The sequence below is a fragment of the Ceratotherium simum genome, chromosome 2 (genome assembly GCF_057802395.1).
Source record: "Ceratotherium simum simum isolate JZ-2026a chromosome 2, ASM5780239v1, whole genome shotgun sequence".
Lineage (NCBI taxonomy): Eukaryota > Metazoa > Chordata > Mammalia > Perissodactyla > Rhinocerotidae > Ceratotherium > Ceratotherium simum.
In genome coordinates, this window is record NC_141901.1 from 97,252,756 (window position 1) to 97,280,324 (window position 27,569).

The 27,569-nt window shown below is 36.6% G+C and overlaps 2 protein-coding genes across 13 annotated transcripts in view; one reads left to right on the plus strand and one right to left on the minus strand.

The window, feature by feature from the left end:
* ITGB3BP (integrin subunit beta 3 binding protein) overlaps positions 1–21,213 on the plus strand; it is a 71,004-nt gene extending 49,791 nt beyond the window's left edge. For 6 of the 8 annotated variants that reach the window (XM_087416961.1, XM_087416955.1, XM_087416983.1 and 3 more), the window contains 6 exons: positions 8,829–8,907; positions 9,340–9,430; positions 9,871–9,930; positions 15,987–16,037; positions 19,426–19,545; positions 21,066–21,212. In XM_087416961.1, coding sequence (XP_087273087.1) covers positions 8,829–8,907; positions 9,340–9,430; positions 9,871–9,930; positions 15,987–16,037; positions 19,426–19,511 — 367 coding nt within the window. In that variant the 3' untranslated portion in view covers positions 19,512–19,545; positions 21,066–21,212. Of the gene's footprint in view, positions 1–8,828; positions 8,908–9,339; positions 9,431–9,870; positions 9,931–15,986; positions 16,038–19,425; positions 19,546–21,065 lie in introns of all 8 variants that reach the window. The other 2 variants (XM_004431445.3, XM_014788247.2) reach the window with 2 other exon arrangements.
* Positions 16,936–27,569, minus strand: part of ALG6 (ALG6 alpha-1,3-glucosyltransferase) — a 64,875-nt gene continuing 54,241 nt past the window's right edge. For 4 of the 5 annotated variants that reach the window (XM_087449600.1, XM_087449607.1, XM_087449614.1 and 1 more), the window contains one exon: positions 24,062–25,226. In XM_087449600.1, the coding sequence (XP_087305726.1) occupies positions 25,029–25,226 (198 nt within the window). In that variant the 3' untranslated portion in view covers positions 24,062–25,028. Of the gene's footprint in view, positions 18,242–24,061; positions 25,227–27,569 lie in introns of those variants that run through there. The other variant, XM_087449624.1, reaches the window with a different exon arrangement.

Consider the following 27,569-nt stretch of genomic DNA (forward strand, 5'->3'; position numbering starts at 1 on the left):
TTCTTATACAAAGATGGCATACAAGTATACACTTTTCTTTTTTCACTTATGAATATGTCCTGAAATCACTCCCTATTAATCAACTTGGCAAGTTTTAAATGTAAAAATTCTCCCAACAGGAACATATAGTTCCATGTTCCAGGTTAAATTTTTTTTTTCCCCCAGAAAACAAGCTGTTAGTGACATGTCAATAAGGCTCATTTATAAACAAACACCTACACATTAATATTTTACGTGAACTTCCATATCCTTTATGCTTTGAAAGGAAAATATGTTATATAATTCACTGCCATTGGCTTTTCTTCTGCTTGGCAGTTTGCTGCTGTTCCTGGCACTGCTATGAAAATGCAGTAATGGTGACTGTCCTTCTGTAAGGTTTATTTTCATTTAACTTTTTATTTTCAGATAATTGTAGATTCACATGCCATTGTGAGAAATAAAACGGAGAGATCGTGTGTACCCTTTTCCTACTTTCCTGACAGGATAACATCTTGCAAAACTGTAATACAGTTCACAACCAGGAAATTGGCATGACACGATCCATGGATTTTTATTCAGATTTCCTAAGTTTTATATGTACTCATTTGTATGTGTGTATGTATGCATTTAGTTCTATGCAGTTTTATCTCATGCTTAGGTTCATGTATCCACCATCACAATCAAGATGCAGAACAGTCCCATCACCACAAGGATCCCTCCTGTTGTATAAATTTTATTTTTAGTCACTGGTTTATTCTCTTATAGGCAGAAGAGTGACTTTTTTAGATTTTTAAAATTTCTATACTAATCCAAATGAAACGTTTTTAATAGTAATGAGTTATGACAGAACTGAGTTCTCTTTTTTGTTTTTTATGTATACAGTTTAATTGTGACAAGTAACCACTGTTCAGAATTATGAGTTTTACTTTACTGTATTTTAAGTATTCAATCATGCAACAAGAATAGTGACTTATGGATCACTTTCTGCTTAAATGAGGGTCTCTAGGGATGAGTTAGTTGAAAGTGTTTATCAAAAACTTAGGATGAAGATATAGTTATGCCTATATTCTGTAGGTGAGCAAAGACTAAGAGGGAAATTAATATTTACAAGAGACTTATTTTCAACTGTTTAAAATGTTTGATGTGGAAGAATGAAAACTCTCCCTCAAAGATCAGTAACAAGGCAGGCATGCCCACTGTCACTGCTGCTATTCAATGTTTTACTGGAAATTCTAGCCAGAGCAATTAGACAAGAAAAAGAAATAAAAGGCATCCAAGTGTAAAGGAAGAAATAAAACTATCTCTATTTGCAGATGACATGATTCTATATAGAAAATCCTGAAGAGGGCTGGCCCCGTGGCTTAGCGGTTAAGTGCGCGTGCTCCGCTGCTGGCGGCCCGGGTTCGGATCCCGGGCGCACACCGACGTGCCGCTTGTCCAGCCGTGCTGAGGCCGTGTCCCACATAAAGCAACTGGAAGGATGTGCAACTATGACATACAACTGTCTACTGGGGCTTTGGAGGAGAAAAATAAATAAATAAAATTAATTAAAAAAGAAAGAAAATCCTGAAGAATGCGCAAGAAGCTACTAGAGCTAGTAAAGTCAGCAAAATTGCAGGGTACAAATCAACACACAAAAATCAGTTGTGTTTCTATATACCTGCAACGAACAATTTAAAAAGGAAATTAAGGAAGCAGTTCCATTTATAGTAGCATCTAAAAGAATAAAATACCTAGGAATAAATTTAACTAAAGAGGTAAAAGACTTGTACACTGGAAACTACAAAGCATTGCTGAGAGAAATTAAAGAAGAGCTAAATAAATAGAGAGACATCCTGTGTTTATAGACAGGAAGATTTAATTTCGTTAAGATGTCAATACCTCTACCCAAAGTGATGTACAAATTTAATGTAATGCGTATCAAAATTCCACTAGTATTTTTTGCAGAAATGGAAAAGCCTATCCTTGAATTCATATGAAACTGCATGGATGGACATTGAGGACTTTATGCTAAGTGATATAAGTCAGAGAAAGACAAATACCGTATGATATCACTTGTATGTGGAATCTAAAAAAACCAAACTTGTAAAACCAGAGAGTAAAATGGTGGTTACCAGGAGATGGGAGTTGGGTGGTATAGGACGGATGTTGTTTATGGGTACAAACTTGAAACAAGTAGTAAATAAGTCCTAGAGATCTAATGCACAGTATAGTGAATATAAACAATATTGTAACATAATCATCAAATGTGCTAAGAGACTAGAACTTAATTATTCCATCCAGTAAAAAGAAATGATAATTATGTAACATGATAGAGGTGCTAATTTTTACTACAATGGCAATCATATTACAATGTGTAAATGGATCAAATTAACATGTTGTGCACCTTAAATTTACACAATGTTATATGTCAAATATATTTGAATTAAAAAAAAAAGAAACTGCAAGCAACCCCAAATAGCCAAAACAATCTTGAAAAAGAACAAAGTTGGAGAGCTCACATTTCCTGATTTCAAAACTTACTACAAAGCTATGGTAATCAAAACACTATGGTACTAACAATAGACATATAGACCAATGGAATAGAATTGAGAGTCCAAAAATAAACCCATACATCTATGGCCAACTGATTTTTAACAAGAGTGCCAAGTCCATTTAATGAGGAAAGAATAGTCTCTTCAACAAATGGTGCTGAGACAACAGGATTTCTACATGCAAAAGAATGAAGTTGGACCTCTACCTCACACCATATACAAAAGTTATTCAGTCATAAAAAGGAACAAAGTCCTGACATGCTACAACATGATGAACCTTGAAAACACATGCTAAGTGAAATAAGCCAGATGCCAAAGGACAAATATGTACAGTTCCAGTTATATGCAATATCTAGAACAGACAGACTCAAAGAAAGTAGACTAGAGATTACCAGAGGCTGACAGTTATTGCTTGATGTTACAGAGTTTCTGTTTGTGGTAATAGAAAAGTTTTGGAAATAGATAGTGTTGATGGTTGTACAACGTGGTGAATATAATTAATACCACTAAATTGTACACTTTAAAATGGTTAAAATAGCAAATTTTATATATATTTTGCCACAATAATAAAAAATTTTTAAAGAATAAAAAAACAGCTGAAGAAAACCTTTCTGCGAAAGCCTTTGAGAAGATAATGGAATAAAGAGATCTAAACACAGGAAAAATATTTTTTGACAAGGAGTGTCAAATTTTTTTTTTGTCCAGATTTTTTTATTTAACCATCTTTCTTCAGAGAAAATGCTTTTAATTCATTTTGATGTGCTAGGAATCACGTGGAAATACATATTTCTAGGCTCCATCTAGAGATATTCTTGATTAGTAGAACTTGAATGCAACCTAGTAATTTGCATTTTTAACAGCTTCACCAAGGAATTGTGATGCCTGTGGTGAGTTACACTGTGGGAAATACTGTGTAATGGTTAGGAGCATGAGGTCAAAAACACCTGGGTTCGAGTCCTGACAGTGCCCCTTACTGCGCAACCATGAATAATTAAATAATTTTGTTGTGCTTCAGTTTCTGTATTTGTAAAGTGGACATAGTATTTACCACAGAGAGTTGTTTTAAAGATTAAATAAGATATAGTTTGTGAAAAAACAATTATAGTGCCTTGAGCTTAGAAAGAACACAAAAAAACATTAGCAATATATAATCCAGCTGTCATCATCCAAAATAATCAGTTTGGATAAAGTTAGATAGAGGTTCAGTCACCTATTTACCTTTTTCTGTATAAGAGATGGTATTGTGAGGATAAGGAAAAACCTGGGGATTGTCTCCCTGTTATGTACATGTAACTCAGGTTTCTTGAGATTTTATAAAGATAGAATCTCGCACAGATAGTGACTTTCAGATAAGTTTTTAGTAATGGAATTAATTAAGAATTCATTTGTAGTTTCTTTGTATAGTGTTAGTAGACTAATAAGGCAGAAATCTGAACAGGAGTTTAATTTCAGTATGGAGGAAATGGAGATTGGGTCAGACCATTATTTTGAGCAGTGGTTTGTGAGAGAATATTTATTAAATTGTAAAAACACAGTTAAGCAGCATCAGAGGCCCAGAAAAATCATATAGTTGTAATATTGACTATCAATACTGCTGTAAGATTTCTATAGTACCCACAGCTCAGGCCAGGAGAGAAGAAAACACATAGGCAGGAAATCTAGAATTACACATTAGAAAGACGTGTGTGGCAGAAGCTTAAGAGGCTGAAGTAATTAACTTTCTGTTTTTAAAAAAATTTTCCCTCTCTTGGGATGGCTCTGTGGCCTAGTGGTTAAGTTTGGCGTGCTCTGCTTCGGCAGCCTGGGTTCAGTTCCCAGGTGTGGACCTACACCACTCATCAGCGGCCATGCTGTGGCATGACCCACATACAGAATAGAGGAAGACTCGCACAGATATTAGCTCAGGGTGAATCTTCCTCAAGCAAAAAGAGGAAGATTGGCAACAGATGTTGGCTCAGGGTGAATCTTCCTCAGCAAAAAAAAACCTTGCCCTTGGTTTATTGAAGTATAATTGACAAAGAAATTGTATCAAGTGTATAACGTGATGATTTGATATGTGTATCCATTGTGAAATAATTACCACAACCAGGTTAATTAACACAGCCATCACCATAGTGACCTGTTTTTTGGTGGTGAGAATGCTTCAGATCTACCCTCTTAGCAAATTGCAGGTGTACAATACAGTATTGTTAACTATAAGCCACCACACTGTACGTCAGATCCCCAGGACTTATTCATCATCTGAATGAAGCTTGTTCCCTTTGACCGGCATCTCCACCACCTGACTTCCTCAGCAATGTAACTGAATTGATGAACCGTGAAGTCTATGATTGAAAGGAGGTAAAAGGAAGAGAAACCTGAAAGATGAGCATATTTCACTTGGATCTAGGGATGAATGGTCACTGGACTGGGTCTTTTTGATTCTGTTCATTGATCCATCAAATATTTATTGGGTGCCTACCGTACTACAGACACATGCTAGGTAACTCAGGTTATAACAATGAATAAGGTAGACACTGTCCTTGCCTTCATGGAACTTACAATTTGGTGAGGAAGACAAGTGTCAAACTGTTGGAAGTTACAGAAAGGAGAAATCTGGATATCTGAAGGCCATTATCATGGCTTCGAGAGGGTTCACCTCTTCTTCCGCTACATCCACAATGCCGACACAGTCAGTAGAGTAGGCACCATGGCATGTGTGCTTGGGAATCGTGAAGAAGTCACTGGGCTCCTTCCTTACCTACTCTTCTCCTTTGCCTCCCTCCTTCCACATCTAGGATGGTACAGCAGAGCTGGGTTAATGGTTGCTAATCACCTACATCAGTAATTTTTAGTTAGAACCACCAATTTAATGACAATTTCTTTTTGTTCTTTTAATTCTCCCCTCAGAATACATCTGAGGAACTTTATAGAGAAAAGAAAAATGATAAAGCTAGATTTGAAGCTAAGAATGGAAAACAATTGAAAGCAGTCAAGACAGGAAAAACCCAGAACTGGAGCAGAATGATAATTTTGAAAGTTACATTACATCTGACTTACTTGAGACTGAAGAAATTAATATGGAAGAAATTAAAAGAATAATTAATGGATACATTCCTCCCATGGATTTTATTTGGCTGAAGCATCTAATTTCTATTGTTCTTCAGAATAAGACTTTATCTTTAGGGATAATGAGAGAACTCTGAATTTCACAGTGAGACTTTTCTAAGCAAATTGGAAAATGCACCAAAAATCCTGGATTTTGGGCATGTGGCCTTCTCAAGAGAAAAGGAGCTTTTCATAGTTAACATACCATAAAGAAAAGGCAATCTGGCAAAAAATGGCAAGACTTGAACAATTTTTGGTGTGTCAGACCAACTGGATCATAGTTTCTTTTTAAAAGTATCTTAGAGGACTAACGCAGACACTTTTAAAATACTAGATGCTGAAAAAAGATGATGCTGGATTTTTATTCTACTGATGAACTAAAAGAAGGTCCATTCAAGGAGGACCAAGATTTTAGATTTCTCGAGTGATACTACAATGGTCTTTGGCCATAATACAGGATGTGATCAAATCTTGTAAGGATGCCATGAAACTGGCAGTAGTCACCAGATATCTGGATGCAGTACCCATCAACATCTGCAACAGTTCACAAGGGTCATTATAAGATGAAGGATGTGATCCAGTTTAGTCCAGCTGGAAGCAAATCTGTTTAAGAAAGGACTAGTGTTCTATAAAATATGAATGGCATCCACTGATGATACTTTCACTCCCCAACTTGAAAGAAGGAGCAACAATAACTTTGAAATTGTAACACAATGAACTTGAGAAATGTATTCTGCAGGCAGAAATAAAAGATTGTTGGTTTTCAGAAATAAGGAAGTTAATGAAGGAACACCAAGATGATATTAAAGACCATGGGACTCTAAGCAAACAATAATGCCATCTTAGGGCAGCAAGGTAGAATTTGAACCATCCATTGAAAATATAGAAAAATGCTATCAGCAATAAAAATCCAGTCTCCAACACAAGTGAGAGTAAATATGAGAATCGCCATCTTGTCCAGGATGAAGACAGTGGCAACTGCACTTCCCCCAAAAGTTGCTCAGCAAGCAGTTAATCTCCGAAGACTATGAAGGCTTCTCCACTGAGTCGGAAGATGTGGAAAAGAACACACTTCCTGAATTTCTCAAAATTTATCAGTTGGGTGACAGTTCTAAAACCATTCCATGAATTTGGTTGCCATGGAGATGGGAGAAGGAGTTGATTGCATCTAGGAAGAAGTAGAAGGAAGAGGAGGAGAGGAAAGGAAATTAAAATAAAAATGAGAAGAGTGCTGGAGTATCCACCAGTCTCCTTGGTCCTGCAGTGGAGACAAGTTTCCCTGCAAAAGCAGCTTAGGCATGTGAAGGATGTCTTGAGAACAGTTTCCCCAGATAATTAATACTCAGTCCATAGAACTCTCCAAGGTTCTCAAAATAGTTTGTTTAGCTGAGCCCCTCAGTAACTATCTTGAGAGAGAGAATTACTAACATGTCCTTTGGGGATGCTACATTGCACAGCTCCTGGGGGCACCATTCACATCTTACTCTATTTGAACAGAGCCACTTGGAGAGTCATTCAAGATGGCAACCCTGCAGAACCCAGCCCTTCCCACACAATTCCCTGAGAGTCAACAGGGAGCACCATCAGTTCCTTAAGGTATGGCAGGACAGTGAGGAGAGGCTCTACCACTCCAGTCCTCCCAGGAAACAGATGCAAGGTAAAGAGCCCCTAGGATTCCTTCTCATAGCAATGTAGCTTACTTGCCTCAGCTCTGCACCCCTGAGGCACTTAGTAGGTTTAGGTGTAATGAAGCTGGAGGTTCCCAGCCCTGGAAGGGAGTCACTTCGTCCTCTTGCTCCTTCAGGCTTTTGGAGCACAATGGGAGGTGCTGGCATCCCTTTATGACACTTTCTCTCAAACTGAGGTTCCCGTGGGAAGCAGTTGAGGCTTCAGACAGATGACTTTTAATTGTAAATACATAATAATCAAGGAAAAGTTTTTAAAATTACCTGTAATTCCACTGTCCTTACATAATTTTTAGCTTTTGCATAATGCTGTCTCTCCATTCCTTGCATGCAAACTTAGATATGTATATTTTACTTAGTTGAAGCATACTGTACATATTTATTGTGTATGAAAATTTAACATATCATATTTTTCTTATTTCTAATAGCACAGAAATGTTAATGGATGACACTGATGTGATTTTGAAAAGCATTTAAATAGGATTTCTAGTTTCTCTCATAAAATCGACATTATAGATTTGTGCTCTCTGAAACGTAGTCACTAGGCAGCCACACATGGCTAATGAGCATTGGAAATGTGACTAGTCTGAAATGAGATGTGCTATAAGTGTAAAGTACACACTGGATTTTGAAAAAAAGTGTAAAATATCTCATGAATAATTTTTATATTGATTACATGTTGAAATGATAATACTTTAGATATACTGGATTAAATAAAATATATTATTAAAAGTAAGTTCACCTGTTCCTTTTTACTTCTTTTAATGTGGCTACTAGAAAATTTTAAATTACGTATGTGACTTGCATTATATTTCTATTAGACTGCACTGGTATAGATTATCATATACAGCTATGAGACCTTAAAATTGGAAAAGAAACTAAAATTACAACAATAAGGGAATGGTTAAATCATCTTTGGTATGTTTACTAGGTACAATATTGTGCAGCCTCTAAAATTATAGACCTATAGATGATGTGGCAAAAAAATATATATGTAATATTATATTAAGGAAGGAAAGTATGATATAAAGTTATAGAAATGTAAAAAAAAAAAATTTTCCAGGATACTAACATGCTAACTAGAGATGCACACGGGAGGTAGTATTACAAGTGCAGTTTTCTTTGTTTTCAAGTTTAAAAGAGTGCCTTTGTATCTTTTTCACTGAAATATATTAAAGCCATACATATTTTTTATTTAAAAAAATCACTAGGTAACAGTGATTCATAAGCGTAGCTAAGGAGACGGTGGTGTATGGGTGTTCTCCAAGTGGTATTGTGGAGAAAGGAGCAAGCCACCTTCATCTCTCCCACTGCTCAGTGGAGATGAGGGCAAATGAAACCCCAAGACAGGATGGTGGTTACTGTATGTTGTGTTCGTAAACGAGTGAAAGAATGGAGGAGTGTTTACATCTCTACCACTTTGAAAAATTAAAGAAAAGATTAGAAAACTGAATCTAAGGTCCTTTAAAAAGAATTAAAGCTCCAAAAATGACTTGCCATGTTTAAATGCTTGATCTTACTATTATTTTTTCTTTGTTCGTAGATTCATGGTGTTGCTATCTAAAGTTGAGAAATCATCAGAAGAAATCATGGAAATAATGCAAAATTTAAGTACTATACAGGTTTGCTTTTCTTTTTGACATAATTTTTCATACTCCCACTACCTTATTTGAAAAAGGAGAATAGGAGAAAAGCTCCAGATTGAAGAATCCAATCAAGGAAAGAATTCACAGGGAATATGTTTAATTTACTTTTCATGGGAATTTCTTTTCTTATATGAACAGTAATTAACCATAATATTTTAGTAATATCTGGCTTTTTCACATTTAAAAGTAAAGTTGTAGATTATATTTAGTCTTTTCAGTTAATAAATTGTTTTTATTCGGGCATTTTAAGGCTTGCATTAGTTGACCGGCAGAAACAGTTAAATTTCCTACCGTAGAGTTTACATGTTTTAGATAAAGCAGACAGTGTACTGTATTTTCACTAGACTTGTCAATAATATTGTATTTGTAGAGAACTTACTTAACTCATTTAAGATGACTTTCTTTTAGGCATTGGAGGGCAGTAGAGAGCTTGAAAATCTCATTGGTATTTCTCGTGGATCATGTTTCTTAAGAGAAGTGCAGAAAACGAAAGAACTAAGTAAGAAAAATTTATGAGTTTTCAATGGTGTCTCTCTATTCCTTATTTGCAAACTTAGATATATATTTTAGTATGTTCAATTTGAGAGCTAAACCTATTGATTTTTCCCAAATTTAAATTTGATAGTCTTCTTCATACTGGACACATGATAGAAGTATTATTTTAAGAATAAGAAGTCACATATCTTTTACCAGGATATGTTATTTCACGGATTCTTCTTGAATGTGAAGGAAGAATGTACCTCGGAAACTATTATTAGGCTTTTTTTACATAGTATTCATTCTTTAAACAAGATATAATAAGATATTGCATTTTGTGCTTGATACCTATAAATATGTATTACTCCGAATTAGTTTTCCTCATGAAGTTATTACTTCCAAGACGATAAATTATTCATATTCCATGTTAATTCTTAACATGAGATTTTTTTTTTCTTTTAGTGACAAAAGTAACAAAACAAAAACTCTTTGAAAAGAAGAGTTCAGGACTTCCTAACAAAGGTAAAGAGTTGTGTTTTAATTTATTATATAAAGAGATCTTTTCATCTGATTTCACCATTTAAAACCAATCATCATGAGTCCTTTTTTAGTGTGTTCTTTTAAAAGACCATGAATCTTATTTGAAAAACCTTATATTGCATTTAGCAGAAGACCATGTCTGATGAGATCAACGTCCCTGATGATTGAACTTTTTAAATATCTTTTGAAATACAATTTTCAGTTTAAGATTTAAATTTTGTCTTTTTATTAAATGTCCTTTTTGAGAATACAGCCAAAAGGGGCAACAATGCATTAATATACAGTAGCTTTTAATGGTGAATTAGAAGGATACACAAAGCATAAAAAGTTACTTTGTAACCATGAACTTTCAGATCATTAATGATGTTTGATCTACTGTGAACTCTTATGCCTCTGAGCATTTCACAGAATGGGAAACTAAATTAGCAGGTTTTAAGTTTCCATAACACATGCACATCCACACCTCAGTAAGCAAAATAATCATGGACTATAAAATATTAAAACCTTTAGACCAACTTGAGAGGTCGTTTTAGTATTACTGACACAAATGCCGTTTAGCAATCTCTGCAAGTGGAGATAGGCCTTGAAATGGGTAGCCATGTTTTAGTCTACCATTTTTGAGTACCAATGACTACCATTTATTGAGGCCCAATAATTACTATGTTTCCAACACTAGGATCAGCAGATCTTTACAGCAACCCTGCAAGATAGCTATTATCATTGTCATTATAGATAAGGAACAAAGACACAAAAAATGTTAAGTAACTGCCCAGAGGCACTGCCACTTAAGTGTCAGAGCAGGGACTCCAATTAAAGACCAGTATGACCTCAAAAAGTGTGGTCTTTTCATTATTCCATGTTGCCTCTTCCTAAAACAAATGAAATCCCTGCCCAGTCATCCCAACTGTCAGATTCAAACTTGAGGCATGACTGAAACTGGTTCAGCCAATCTAGTGTGTTATAACAGGGGCTGAGTTTGCAATGAACAGTACTGGGATTCCCTGCTGGTCAGTTCCAAAGGCCAGCTGGGTCATGGCGTGGCAGCAGCTGTGGCAAGACTCCTCCAAAGCTCACACAGAAGGGAGCTGAGCAGGCTTCCTGAGCCGTTCAGTTGAGCAGCTAAATTCCATTGTGATCCCAAAAATTTAAGAACGTGAAGGTAGCTCTTCCTTAGAAAAGACTTGCAATCTCCTTTCTCCTGTGCTGTGTAACTTGATTGTAATGCTTAACTGGGTTTCAAATCTCTCTCAACTTGACAAGTTTTAGAGGCTCATAATGGGAAATTGGAATGTTTATTATTTCCCAACTAGAGGAAATCTTTCTTCTATATATTCTATGCCAATGGTGTGATTTTCTTTTTTAATCTGTAATTTCCTAGAACTAATTAGAATTCGGCTTTACTTAGTTGGCTTTTGCCAACGGTTTTGAGAAATGAGGAAGGAAAAATTGTAGAACAAATATGTGAATTGTCACTGCTAATAATTAATGGGAAAAAACTTTGCAAAAAATATTGTTTCCTTCCCTAAACTTTTATTAAGACATTAAAGTTATATTCCTTGTCTTAAAACAGTCATGTACTTTCAGTTATCCAATATCTACCAATCCTTTGTGTGTTTATGCATGATCAGCCCTAAAAATATTTTCTAGTATTTTAGGCATTAAAACTGCCCATTACCAGGTTTTCCCTAAAGACTAAGTGTGTGCTCAGGCATAGAGGAGATTGTGTCAGTAAATCATGTTTCAAAATTTCTAATAAGCATTGATTATTTGTTGTGTTTTAACTGAGTTAAGATATATAAAATATATCTATATAATATGTGCTACATAGTAACATATTGTATATATTAGAATATATAAGTCATCTTCCATTTCTGTTTCTTGGCAAGATCTACATTAGGTCTTCATATTTCCTGAGGTATTCAAATCTTCATTAGCTTTTCAAGTAATTTTTTAAAAGTAATGTTGCCTGAAAAATAGATTGAAGCTTATTTTCTTTATTATTTGAGTTTGAGCTATATATTTTTACTTAGTCCTTTTTCCTCCTCTTTTTCTGGTTCCTGGTGTGTGTACTTTTTTTGGTTAAAGATGATGCACACCAACACATGCACATATATAGCTAGATTTTTTTGCTAAGTTAATAACTTTCACCCTCTTCTATTCATATATTCATTTTAAGAGGACTTTGCTAATTTTTTTGACATCTCAAACTAATTTGCTTTATATGTTTCTTATTTTGGGATCTAGCATTTTTATAGAAATTTCAACTTTTCTTTTACTATGCTATTACCTAGAATTGTTTACATTTTAAAATGTTTTGGAACTCTTCATAATATTAGAAATTATATAGTTATAAATTCAGTAATATAAAATCAGCCCGATAGTATGCATTGGATTTGTTTTGTTAGGTAATTATGAAAATGAGAAGAAACAAATTACTTGTTTCACTGTCAAAAGAATGTCCTTCAGATTCTTTTTCCTTTCCTTCAAATTCTTATAAAATTTTCCTAAAATAGTTCAGACAGACAATACCAGGAGAATTCCAGCATTGATGCTCTCGGTGCCCCTTCCCCCTGGTCCTTTCTTCTGTTTATTTCCTCATCTCAGTGCTGGTTTGTTCAGCGTCAGCTGTAGTCTTCATTACAGGCAGATAGTGTTTTAAATAAATAGATACCTGACACACATTCTTAAGGCTTTCTATAACTTCTTCAAGGGAAATTTAAAACATACACAGTAACATGAAAAGGTACACTGAGATTTTCATAATTTTCAGAACTTGCAAATGGAATGCCTTGGTGGAGTGTATGAATAAGAGAGCATCTCCTCTGCTACATACAGATTTCTTAAACAAAGAAAAGCTTCTTTTTTCTTCAGTTACTTAGGAAGTAAGCCTAACTTCACTTTTCTTAATAATATTGGCTTTATGACTATTAGAAAAATCATGAAATGAAAGGTTCCTTTTCAGTTAGATTTGGATGTGAATTTTCATAATTATTTTTAATTTGTTATGCTGAAGATTTAAAACATATGACCATTCAATGGGTTGACACAGATGGAATGTCACATTATCATCACATGGTAAGGCATGAAATTTATTTACTTTACATAATCAACCTCTATTTAAAACAACTTGATACAAATATTCCTAAGTCAATAGATGGCATTATATAGTACTTAGTATTTTCATTTTTTCTGGAGATATTAGAAAATACCATCATTGTTTGTCTATGACTAGTACTTCGAGTAAACAAAATATTTTTGAAAAGAATGTAAGCAAATTGTAGAGCAGTTGCCAAGATATGAAATCTGGACACTTAGCTTCAGTCCAAAACATATTTTATCTGTTTTGAGAATAATTGTGTAGGTTGCAGTATGCATATTTTAAAGGAAATGCAACCATCTGAATTTCACATTGTTCAAAAAAGTTGATTGTTTCAGCTGTTTGTCATACAAAATATTTCAGAATTTCTAGCTGTGGCCTTAAAAAGAAAAGTGCAAACTAGAATGTTCCTGTTTTCTTTAGCTAACTTAACTGTGTTCTTACATTGTAAAATTCATCTTGATTATAGGATTTCAAAGTGTTCAAATTCTTGGACTGCAGGGCAAATTTTAAACTCCTTCTGTTCTAAGACTATAAAATAGTTTGATATTGCCTTTTCATTCTAACCACCCACTGAAGTATTTTTTAACTTAAAAATATGTTGTTCTTTCCCCCACTCAGTCTTGGAAAAGTATTCATCATATCAGCTAAATAATCCAAGGAGACTACTCCCCTTGTAGTTTTTTTAATTATATCTTAACATTAGACAGTATCTTTTTTCAAACAAATACTGCAGTTTTAAAAGCACTGAGGTTTGAAGTTTAGACATGATGAGTTTTAGGAGAAACAACAAAAATTTCCCCTTATGCTTTAACATTCTTGGGTCATCTGGAGATAAAAATGGAGAGATTACCTTTGGTGACACAAATATACATTAATGTACTACTGTAGTCCTCAGCTCTTTATAAGGACTCCCCTGTCATGTATGCAGTACGTGGGTCATGCCGCTCCTGTTTGTGTTAATGCTCTTGTTTTACACTGTTCATCGCTGTTTTGGGGATACATTTTGACTGCTTACTTGAGATTTGTCTGGGATTTAAGGAAACACAAACTGGTTTATTTTCAAAGCCATTTAAATAATTTCTTCCATGATTTAAATTTTTTTCTACTTTACCAGCAGTATGATGATTTGTATCTTTTAAATAATCAGTAAAAAAACCCTTTAAACCATAGATTTGAACTCGCTTAATAGCAATTATGTGTGTAAGAGGTGTAAATAACGTGGCTATCAGACATTACAAATATCCAGGTGCTCTGTGTGTGCTGATGACAACAAAATTGAAACGAGAGACTGTAATAATTCTGACTGGTTTTCTCTGCAGAAGATATTGATTATTTGTGTGTGGTGAGAGATTTGGAAAATTCAATTAAAGGAGTTGTGCAAAGGTTTCATAAATTTTCCTTCTACAGCATGTACACAGACATTGTTGCGTATTAAATCAATGCAGCACTTCACAATATATTTTCTTTGAAACATAAAAATAAATAACATTTAAACAGTTCTGCTTACTACAGAAACAAATTTTATTTTCTGTGAAGCATTTAGTCATGTGCTATCACTGACTCATACACATTTGCCAGCTGCAACAAATTTTATAGACATTTTCTCCAGAGACATATCTCACATACTATGAATTTTTAAATGAGCAAATGGTGAAGAAGGGATGTCAGCAATATAAAAATTGATCAGTTGAAAGATAAAAGCATAAGTAAAGAGATTTGTATGGTAGTCTTAATAGGTTTTATTAAATAAAAATACTATAAAAAGACAGTAATGAAGAGACTGAAGACTAACTCTTCTTGAGGTGGAGAAAAATTATTCTGGCGCATTTAGTAGAAATTGGTTTTATGTCACCTGACAGGTGAACATTTTTTTTTCCATTTTAACTCTTAGAAAAGCCCCTCAAAAAAAAGAGTTAGATAAATTCTCTAAGTGGTTTACATATTTTAAACACACATATATAATAATAAAGCAGATGTTTATGGTTATGTAGCTAATTACCTAGTTAAAAGCAGGACTTGTATAATAGGTAACTGTTAGGTGGTCTTTCCACCAGCTCAGCCCTCAGATAGGAGGAAAGAGGCATTTGACTTCACACCGCTCACACCACGGGCTTCAGTCCTCTCGAGTCCCTCTCTGCTGCCTCTCTCCCTGGACTGCTTTCCTCCTTCTCTGTCTACGGGAGAAGGAGGCTCATTCTCTAAGGTCAGCCGCGGGTGTACGTCCTGTGGACCTCTCCCCAGCTCGCCTAGGTAGAGCCGCATTGCTCCTCCGCCACTTGTCTGGTGTTTATACATGGAGCATGTAGTGGTCGTGTCGTGTATCGTGATTGTCTGGTTACAGGGCTCCTCCTGGGCCAACAAACAAGCAGTCCCCTCCCCACCCTGCAGCCCAGAGCCTCGTGTAGAGCCCGGAGAGAAGGTCCACAGTGCATGTCACGAGTGAATAAAAACAAATGGCCACTCGAAGGATTTTTTAAAGGAATTATCTAAATATTTTCAAATACTTATGAATTGCTATCTCCTTACATGCCTCGTTCATTTAATCTTTCTTTGAGTGCCTACTGTGGGCCAGGCACTATTCTAGCCTTGGGGAAACCCTATAAACCAGACTGACATAGCCCACCCTCAGGATTATAGAATCCGGCACAGAAGACAAGTAATTATAATAAAGCATAAGCATGCATTATAATAATAAATTTCTTGGCAGTTTTCGTCCTAAATTTTTTAAATGTACATTCTGAAACAGAATCAGGCAAATCGGTAGGATGTTGAAACGAGAATTTATGGCCCCAAAGCTGCTATTTATAATATAAAATAAAACTTTATGTTTAGGTTCTTTATTTTAATTCATTCTGATTCAGCATTTATTCTGCATCATGTACTGTGACAACTTACTTTAAACTGTTTTCTGAAAAAAAATCTTTTTTCTTTCATATAGAATTATGTCATCTCGACAGCTATGAATTCCTTAAAGCAATTTTAAACTCAGGTACTGTTTCACCTTTCTAATTAAGTTTAGCCTTGTTAAATTTCAGTTTTTTCAGATGGAAAAACTTTATTTACATTATCAAATTTGGTACTGTCTGTCTATAAAGAAACTAGGGATGTGAGCTTTGGAGCTTTAGTTGAAATTATCTTTAATCTATTCTTATAAACAATAGGAGGGCAGTCTGACAAGATCTATGAGTTAACGGCTGATTGAGAAGAACACTGTTGAGCTGACCAGGCTAGCTTTCAAAGTCAGCGAGGGCATGTTTTTAAGTGGGTATAAAGAGGGTCCTTAATTGAGCTCCTTTAGTATAAATAGCTGACTAGATACTGACAGCTGGGTTATAGTTTCTATAGGGCACACCTGACTGAACAAGATATAACAAGTCTATGAATTTGGAAATGTGCTGAATTAAGTAAATAATTACATATTAATTGGTCATCCCTTCAAAACTTCCTGTGGATTTAGCAATACAAGTAAAAATGGTATCTTTATAAATAGCTTATTATAACATATTAGCTAGAAGCCTATGAGTCATGATGTGATATTAGTGCTTAGTGTACCTGTAACTGAAGGTTCACATTAAGAACTAGCATTATCCCAGACTTAGTGGCATCAATATTAAGATTCTTAGAAGCTGACCAGATATTGCTTGCTGTCTCTTAGAAAAAAGTTAATGCAAAATGAAAGAATTCTATTCTATCTTGAAAATACGTTTCTTTGGAAATGGTGTCTCAAATGATTATTAGCTTCCTAACAAAATAGCTGTTCTTTAAATATTTGCAAAGCATCTTATATAGAAAATTGTGTCACTTTCATTCATTAAAATGTTGATTCTGTTGTACACAACAAATATAGCTGATAATAATAGCTCATGTTTATTGAGCATCTTCAGTGTCCCAGGCACTGTGATGAGCACTTTATACATACCCCATTATGTGAAGTAGACACAGTTATTATCTTTATTTTATAGGTAAGGAAACTGAGGCACAAAGAGGTTAAGTGCCTGTCCCAGAATCACCTAAGAGACAGAACCAGGATACTAACCTGAGTGGTCTGGTGCCTGGCTCTGTGCTCCTGCCTGCTACACAGTAGTAATGAGTGAACATCAGGCTTCACTACTGGTCAGAGGTGTTCGATCCTACTTAGTAAGGAGATGATATATGTATACACATACACACATATGATTCATTAGAGGTTTGTACATTTTATACGTTTTATCAAGTTTCTGAGCCATGGAAATCCAACAGAGAAGTGTGAGATGGTGATTATAACTATGTATTCACGGTTACACGTCTGACAGATGAACACACATTTAGTGTATGACAGTCTCGTCAGTGAACTTTTGGGGAACTTAGAGAACTGAGAATAGCTTTGTGTTCAAGGATTCCGGTAAAGAGCGTCACGTGTTAGTGGTGTTCTTCCGAGTCTTTAATTTGAATAGTGCTTTCAAAAAACTTGGAAGAATTCAAGTTGACCTACTAGTCAGCTTCCCTTTTAGTGGGAAGCAACAGAGAGAAATCACAGTGAAATGAACTTGACTTCACCTCTGAGGCCTTTGCCTGGTTCTTTGACTGTGTCATCTTCTCACGTTGGCACTTTCTTCATGGTCTCCTCCATTCCCTTGACTTTTGTTCTCACCTTAGTGCAAGTTTCCACATCTATTTGTGACCCTCCTCCTGAGCTATAAACCCACGATTTCAGCTGCCAAACATTGTCCCCCACGTATGCTGATTTCATCATTTCCCCCCAAAATTGTTCTTTATTTGACCTTTCTAGGGATTACATTCATCCAGAGATAAGGCTCAAAACTTCAAAATCTGTCTTTTTGCCCCCACATCCAAACTGCCACCAGGTCATATCACTTTCAAAAATGTTCATTTCCCTTTCCATTCCCTGCACTAGTTATGCCTTCACTGCCTCCCATCCGATAGTCATCATCCCCATTGTGACCATCCGATAGTCATCATCCCCATTGTGACCTGCCTCTCTGCCCCTTGTCCCTTCCCTGCAGTGTGTCCTGTACTGGACAGATTATGCTTTAGAAGGGGTCACTCCACCATGTTCTGAACACACCTTGCCTTCCAGTCTGTCCTGTGCCTCCGTCACTCCAGATCACTTGCCATTCTGCAGACACGTTCCTCAGTGCCTTTCTCATTTCCTTTCCTTTGTTCTTGTCTCCTCGGCTTGGCATACCTTTTCCCCTATCATCGTCCAAAGGGGAAGAGAAGGGGAGAGAAAAAACATGATTTTGGCTAATGTTTGCAGGAGATACTTTGTCTAGAAACAATGTGGGTAAATCACTTGGTTAACAAAAGTATGAGGGTTAGTATAAACAAAGCACTGTGCATGATGCCAACCTTTTGAAACCTGGTAATCAAGCTAAGGACACAAGATTTCTATTATATACGTGAAACAATAATAATACAAGACAAGCTATGACAATGGTACAAGTGCAGACCCTTCTTACTTCCAGGATTCTCCTCAATAGCAAGTATAAAAGTGGATTATGAGTCCAATGAGGATCAAAGGATCAACTGGATTAGTGGAGGAATTGGTAACCTCCAACATGGCAGGCCCTCTGGTAGCAGCTGGGGGTAACTAATGTGGATTGTGCCTAAGGCGGAAGTGGAACCTGCTCTCTCCCACTGTGAATCTAAATCTTGAATCCCGTGTGCTCTCCTGAACCTGAGGAGAAAGGTGGACCTTTGAAATAGACACCACGTCCATGTGCCTCTACAGCGGTAAAGACCACAGACCTGCCTATGGGCTTGGTTGCAGATGAGGGAGCTAGAATGGGCTGGTCTCCTTACAACATGAAATCAGGAAGCACAAAGGCCCATTGGACTTGCGAGTAGACTGTGACGGGGAAACTAAATAGTGGGGAAAGGTGCTGTAAAAGAATAGGGACAGGTAATACTACCAGTAGAACGTGGACTGGTGTTCTGGACTTTGTCACTCTTCCATGGGGTACAGAGAGCGAAAGAGGTGACAGCAGTTCCTTCCTCTTCAGACCAGGAGTACAAAGATTCCTCTCTACTGAGTGAAGAATGGGCAGTAGTGTAGGAACACTCAGCAGACATCCATCACCTCAGGATGGAGTGATCAGGTCATTATTTAAGGGTTCATGACCTTAAAATCAGTTCAGGTTTTTCCACCCTATGGGATCTCTGACAGGGCCTCCAGACCCTACCAATGGAAACTTAGTACTTTACTAGGAAGCAGGAATTTGAAAAATGGTCGTTATTTATTTATTTATTCATTTTGCTGAGGAAGATCAGCCCTGGGCTAACATCTGCCAATCCCCCTCTTTTTTTGCTGAGGAACACTGGCCCTGGGCTAACATCTGTGCCCATCTTTCTCCACTTTATATGGGATGCCGCCACAGCACGGCTTGCCAAGCAGTGCGCCGGTGCACGCCCAGGATCCGAACCAGCGAACCCCGGGCCGCCGCAGCGGAGCAGGTGCACTTAACCGCTTGCGCCACCGGGCCGGCCCCTGAAAAATGGTAATTTTGATGGGCTGTGTAAACATACGCGGCAGAGAGAACAACATGAACAAAAAAGGCAGGGAAGCAGAATGATGGAAGGGTGGGTTCCAGCCACATGGTCGACAGTCTGATCACCAGGCTCGACAGTTCTGATCACCAGGCTAATCAGTTCTGACTTTATTCATTAGGCAGAAGGGCACCAGCGAAGATGATTAGGGAAGTAACAATCCAAAATATGTTTTATAAGGAATATAATTGCTGTATAAAGGATGAATCCTGTCAAAATACTGCTCATGAACTGCATCGCTGTGTCTCAATTGCTTTTCATTTGTGTTCTGAGACATTCATCTCCAGAACCAGTGTGGCAGTGTAGATAGCAGACCTGCTGCACTCCCTGCTCTGGTGCTGTGATGTACATCATGTTGATGAAAGCATTTTTTTTTTTTGCTGGATCCTGAATTTCACCTCAGAATCTTTCTCAACACAGTTCTCCCAGCAGCCATGATCAATTGATGCAACTTCCTTTCAGGGCCTGGCATCGTAACAGGGAATGGGATTTGGATTCGATGTCTAGCACCAGCGCTACTATTGCTTAGCTGAGTAGACTTAAATGAGGCACTTGGTTCTCCTAAACCTTCATTATAAGATGGGACTGACAGTATTTACTGTGTGAGATTGTACAAAATAATTAGCTTAATTAGTACCTCCCCCATAGTAACTGTTTAATAAATGGTAGTCTTCCTTTCCTTTATGGTATTTTCATTAGTTCTGATAACTGTGTGTCAGTAACCTGTAAGGATATTAAGTGAACACTAGAGTGCTTAAAATCTTCTCTAGGAATTCAGACCAGACTCAAATGAAAGCTGGCAAAAGTTGGTTGTCAAGTTGGCAACCTATCTTCTAGGACAAGAATATAACAGACTGTCGTGAATAGGGAAATATAGGGGCCCACCATGCATTACTTCTTCATAGCTGCCGATGTAAGCAAGGAAGGGGTGTTTCAGAAGTGGAGTCCACGTGCCCTGTGGGAGTATGTGCCATCAGTTGCCAGTGGCTGCTTTCTTCAAAGGCGTCCTCTCACACAAGGGTCCTAAGGCCAAATATACAAGAACTTCTACCACCACTAGGAGTCCCCCGAGGGACATACTGCGAGTAGGAATGTCAGTAAATAGTGTCTCTTTTTTTGGGGGGCAGCTGTTGGAGGAAACACCTGCTGAAAGGCCCTTAAGGCTTACAGACAGAAGGCACGTAGATTTGGTGTTTTCAGAGGGTCGTGTTGGAGTTCTAGAACTCCCTCAGAAGTATCTCAAGATCTATCTTCACATAAAGAAGCGTGCTATGTCAGAGGAGTCATACTGACAATTATTTGTGAAGGTGAATCTTGTGTAGAAGCCTGAAATAAGAGATTACCAGTATCTAAACTAGGTACCAAATTACATGGTAAATGGATGTTTAAATCATTTCTTAAGTCATGTATGAGATGCATGCTCATTTGGAAACTAATTCTTGATGATTTAATAATCTTTTTTATCCTACAGGCATTTAGAAGAACTGCACCCACTAGGAACAACTTCTGCATCTGCCTGATCATATTTAAAGGAACAGAAGAAATATTTGTAATTAATCTGCCCAGTAAATACCAGATCATAGCACTAGGCAGGTGCGTGTCTAGATAAAATTTCTTGCAGCTAATTTAAACTTTCTACACACACCAGTGGATAATCTCAATGTAAATAATACATTTCTTCTTGACCCTTTAATGTAAGCCAACATGTAGAAGAGGCTCTTGACTTATATTCCATATCATGCACACCTCTGTATACTTGCAGCATTCGTGGACAGACTTAATAAAACGTGATGAAAATGGCACCTTTGGTAGAGCTATCTATTTTAAAACTCAGATTAAATCTAATGGTGAGTGGAATTAGGTACCAGTTTTCCCATTTAAAGCCCCAGATGCATATTTAGATTCTTTTTAAAATTTAAAAAAATTTATCTAGAAGTTTATTGTGTAGCCACTATCTCAGGGATGAGGTTTCTTATACGCTAGTTATTCCTATGCTAAAAAAAATATTTTCGGGGCCGGTCCCCTGGCTTAGCAGTTAAGTGCACGCGCTCCGCTGCTGGCAGCCCGGGTTCGGATCCCGGGCGTGCACCGACGCACTGCTTCTCCGGCCATGCTGAGGCCGCGTCCCACATACAGCAACTAGAAGGATGTGCAGCTATGACATACAACTATCTACTGGGGCTTTGGGGGAAAAAAAATAAATAATTTAAAAAATATATATATTTTCAAAGTTTTAAAATTTTCACATCTCCTTTTATACAATATTGGAATGCATTTTTCATAAAGAGATTTAAATATGAAGGTTTTAAACTGAACTACACAGACTACTGAATTCAAAGAAAAGACCTTTCTTATGGGGCAGTATGTGCTCCCCTCCAGATTATTTTGAAGCATTAATTTAAATTTCTATTTTTCCATGGTGGTGGTGTGTATCATCATCTGTTTGTGCTGTCAGAAAATAAAGGGGAGAGGGAATCACAGAATGTGTTATAACTTGATAACACGGTTTTTTAAAACTTCTATACTTTGACCATTTATACAGGAAAAAAATGCTACTTCCTCAGTACTTGCCCACTCGACAAAATTTATATGTTACCATGTCATTTAATTCACTGTATCATGAAAATAAAAATACTGTATGAAAATCTGAAACAAAATTTAACAAATTAAGGTTGAAAATAACTAATTTTCCATTTAGAGAAATTTCAGATTCACTTCTTAAAATGCATTATTTTTAAAAAACTATTAATTTAAATGAGATAGCTACTAAACAGTAAACCCAATTAACTATTAAACCTAATTGCCTTCACTAATGATTTTATTGGTACTATTTAAATAAGATTTTTAAGATAATCTGCTAAATATTAAGAATACTTTGTGATACAGTTCTTATAATAGGACATTACCTAAAATATACCAAAAAGGATAATTCCTTTGTGTTCTAGCATTGAAAACTAACTATATATGTGTTTAGTGCTATTAAATCAGTTACCGTACGTTTGACCTCTTGATATTCTAAGCTTTTGCGTTTCAGAACAGCTGGGTCTGCTAAGAATCATTTCCCAGTTCTCTTCATTGTAGATCAGATGACTCTCGCTTTATCACCCTTGGAGGCCACATGAAGGACAAAGCAAAAAGATCCACACACAAAACTAATGTTTATATGGGGGGGAGGGCACAGCAGAAGGCGGGGGATACACTTGGCCCTGATCTTCCGGTGAACATAACAGAAGAGAGACCAATTGAGACTTGAAACCACTGTGTTACTCCAGCTATCATTTAGTTAATGTCCGATCATCTCTTCCTCTTGAACAGAGAGGCCCCTTTGGCTGCCATGACTTTTGTAAATGTTTCACTCACTTAGCTGTGGTTTATCATTTGGACAGAATGCTACATCGGGGATTTTTCTCCCCTCTCTAAGGCCTGAAGGGAAAATGACTTCTGTATGCCTCATATTTGATACATGAACATACACCCTATTCTCTTCAGTTTAAGAAGCAAACCTAAGTTTATTGACAACAGAGAAAACTGCATTTCTCAGAAACGGCCTTCCCTCTAAAATGAACTTGAAAATAACTCAGAAGTGTCCATTTTTTGACAGATAAACTTGTGAAGAAAGTGAGAAATCTTTAATATTTTTGCATAACCTAAAGATCATCATATTAAAACATTCCTATAATCCTGAGTATAGCTGAGAAAAGTGCTTTGGAATTGCATATTTCTTTGATCTTAATTCATCACTGAACATTTTTGGTATTTTGGAACCTAATCCCTCCAAGTTCAAAGTGGACTCTTAAACTGGTTTCTAATAGATACAAGAGACACTTGACTTATAATTGCTACAAGTCTCCCTGAAAGCTGCAGTGTAGCTCCATATGGTGAGAAAGCCACCTGGAAAATGTGTTCTTATTCACAGACTAGACCTTGAATATGAGTGCATTCTATTTCACTGTTTATACAATACTTTTATTTTCAAATAACATTTCTCTATTCCAATTATTTAGAAGTTAGTTAAATCATCGAGTTAAATCAACATCCTGTGTTAAACGCAAGTATGCTATTACAAAAAATAAAAAAATAAGACCACACCAGCCAGCCAAGATGCTGACATTTGGGCACAGCGATTACAGATGGTCGCCCTGGACAGCGATGTTCCTGCTGATTCGGCAGCGACTCAAGGCTGCGTTTCTGTGCTGACCTGCCCTTCGAGTCTTTATGCACATTTGCTTTGAGAAAGAAATACTTCTTCATTTTTTGCTTTGTCTAAACCCACTTCCTTTATCAGACTTAGAAACACATACCTTCTTGCTTCAGCCTGCGGCTGTCCATGTCTAGAACCAAATTTTCTTGATGCGTGTATATGTGTTTGGCTTGCATTGTTTTAAAATATACCATTAGTTAATATGCGTTAGTTACTATGTGTTAGTGGCTGTCTTATGAAAGAAATATATTCATTAAAAAAATAGGTTTATGGGAAAATGATTGGTTTTATTTTTATTACAGAGACTAAAGAAACTACATGTAACATGGATATAATACATTATTTTTTACCCACTGAACACTATAGTAAAGATGGGATTGTGCGAATATAGAGAGATACAGTATCAATAGGGCCAAGTTAGCCTGGAGCATGATATGAATTAATGTGTATGGCAGTGGTAACCTTGAACCGTGTCATAACAAAAAAGAACAGAAGGATAAAATCCTGTATAAGGCCACTTAACTTAAACAGGATGACCCTGGAAGTTTAGAACTAATGATCATGAATAATTAAAAAGACTTAACTCAAAGTACTTTGACCTAAATTCAGGGAAATTCATTGTTTAATTGCATTCAAGTAAATCAGCATTCTTGGAAATAACACGATTTAATCTGCCTTGTTAAAAATTCAAATTTTCACATGTAATAAGGCATGTTCAAACTTCAAGTAGTTTAAATTGCCTTCTCATAGGAATTAAAAAGATGATCACAAATTTAATCCCTGAGATATAATATCTAAAGAATGAAATACACATTACTTGCATTCTAAAATGTAAGGAAAATCAAATTTGAATACCAAAATTAGTGATTTCCTTTAAAAATAATGGGCTAAATTCTCCCATTAAGCTTACTGTATTTGCAGATTTTTTTCAAGACAACAAATTATAGAGTACAGTTCCTGAGTAAACACTGGATTAAGGATATTTTTCTCTTGTTTTCCCACTTGAATAACTGAATATTAATAAAGCTACAATGTCTTGACCACTCAAGAGTTAGAAATGAAAGCCTCCATGGGCTTTGGTCCTGTACACATTTATTTTGCATAGACAACAGTGACTTGTCACCATCTCTTCATGTAAGTCCATGATTCTCAAAATGATGATTTCATTTACACATAGCAAAAGATCACAAAACCTTTTAGCGCTGTTAACATTTTTCACATCTGGGAATAGAGCTAGTTGATTTTCTTCTGATTTCTTCCATTTTTGGAATCCCACATGATTATAATGTTAAAGTACACCAAAAAGAACAGGAAGTTCAAGCAGGACACAGAACAAACCAATACAGTAAATAAGTCCGGTAATTTCTGAGGAGGATCCAGTGTGACAGTCATCAGTGTCAGAAGGACCATAGTGATTACTGAGATAAGAAACTATAACGAGAAAAAAAAAGTATTAATGAATAGTATAAAAGATAAAGCTTAAATGTACTGGTAACATTGTTTTACAGCTGTAAATGAGCAGAACTGAAGGTGAGGGTTCGGGGTTCAGTCTCTTCTGGTGGATCTCACCCTAAGCTGCATGTTAGAATCATCTGGGGGCTTTTAAAAAATCTCAATGCCCAGGCCACACCCCAGATCAAGTAAATCCATTTCTGGGGTAGCCCTCAGTATTTTTTAAAGCTCTCCGAAGCCCAAGAGCCCCTGTCTTATACTTCATACACTCAGGCACTGAAGGAAGGCATGTGAAGCAGATCACACTGCTAGTCAGGGTTAAAGTCACAGCATGCTCCAGGGCCCTGAGTCCCTAGAGGATATAACATTCTAAGCTAATCTAAGAGCCCATCTATGAAAAAGTTTTCCATGGCAAATGGAAAATTACATTTCATATTCACTGAACACTTTCAGTGAGCTAACCCTGCAGTAAAGCATGGTGGGGCATATAGGAGAAATGCAGTCCTCTGGCCTCAAAGAGTTTTCAATTTAATTAGGGAAATGCATGAGCTAGTTAAATAAAGTCACAAGGTCACATTTTATTAAATGCCAAAATGAGTAGTAACAATAATGATCTCATTTACTGTCATTGTGTAGCAGTCGGTGTTCTTCGGGACCAGTGTACTGCACAACAGAACTCTCTGCAGTGATGGAAACGTCCTCTATCTGTGTAGTCCAGAGGAGGAGCTGCCAACCACATGTGGCTATTGAGCATCTGAAATCCTGCTGCAACTGAGGAGCTGAATTTTTAATTTTATTTAATTTTACTACGTTTAAATGTCCACTTGTGTCTAGTGGCTACTGTATTGGACAGTTTAGCTCTAGACTGAGATCCTTTAAGACAAGGACCAGCCAGATCTTACTCATTTTATCCCAAGCTTGGTACAGAAGTACACAGAAGCTGCTTAAGTGAATGTAGAAAGCAAACAGAACAGTAGTTGCTGACTTTCCTGAAGGAGGGGGACATCCCTGGAACCCTAGAAGATGCTTTCACAGCTCTATTATGACAGGAACTGGTAAGACCTGAATAGAGAGTAATACAGTGAGCATTCCAGATGGAAGAGGGGGAAGGATGGGAGCCAGAAAGGCTTCCAAATAGGTAAAAACAGGCTGCAAGTGTCCTCCAAAGGGAAAATCCCTGAGTCAAACTTAGTGGGAGTGAAAATTTCTGAAGTGAAATCAAATTAAAAGTTTCAAACTTAAGAAATATGGTTGAAATATCATGATGTTCTGATCTTGAATCGGTGTTGAGACATGCTAAAATTCCTCCCAAAACAAACTCTAGCTATTACCCCATTTGTCTGCTGTTTACAGGCAAGTTTCCCAGAAGAGTTGCCTATAACTTGTTGCGTCCAGCTCTCCTCCCATTCATTCGTGAACCCACACTAGGTAGGCTTTCACCCCAGTCACTCCAATGAAACTGCCCTGCTCAGAGATCCATAATGACCTACCTGTGCTAAATCCAATGGCCAATTCTTATTGCCTTATTTGATCTCTCAGCAGCATCTGAAATAGCACATCACTCCCATCACCTTGAAACACTTCCTTCACTTGGCTTCCATGACACCATACTCTCCTGGTTTCCTCTGACCTCACTGGTTAATCCTTGTTCTCTGCCTCTATGCACTGTAGTATCCCAGGGCTCAGTACTTAGTCTTCCTAATCTATACTTTCCCCTTTGGTGAACTCATCCCGTGACATGACTTTAATTACTATCTATCTATATGCCGAAGACTCAAATTACCAGCCCCAGCCTGGACCTCTCCCCTAAAGTCAAACTCATATATCCAAGTGCTCCTTAATATCTCTACTTGGATATCTAATAAGCATCTAAAATCTAAACAAACATATGAGCTACCCTCAGTAAGATTAAGAGGTGACTTCTCATCAGAAAACATGGAGGCACCAAGGCAGTGGGATGGATGACATGCAAATTGCTGAAAGAAAAAGACAATAATTCTATTTCTAGCAAAAATACCCTTCAAAATTGAAGAAATTAACGTAAAGTCAATACATTTGAAAATACTGAAATAATACAAAGTATGTCCAAACACATTGGAATTAAGTTAGAAAACAAAAACAGGAAGAAATCTGGGAAATCCCCAAATTTTTGGAAACTGAACAACAAATTGCTTTTTTTTTTTTTTTTTCTGAACAACAAATTTCTAAACAATTCATGAACCAAAGAAGAAATCACAATGGAAAGGGACTATATGTTTAACTAAATAAAAAAACATATGTATGTCAAAATTTATGGAATGGAATGCTGCTTAAACAGGGCAC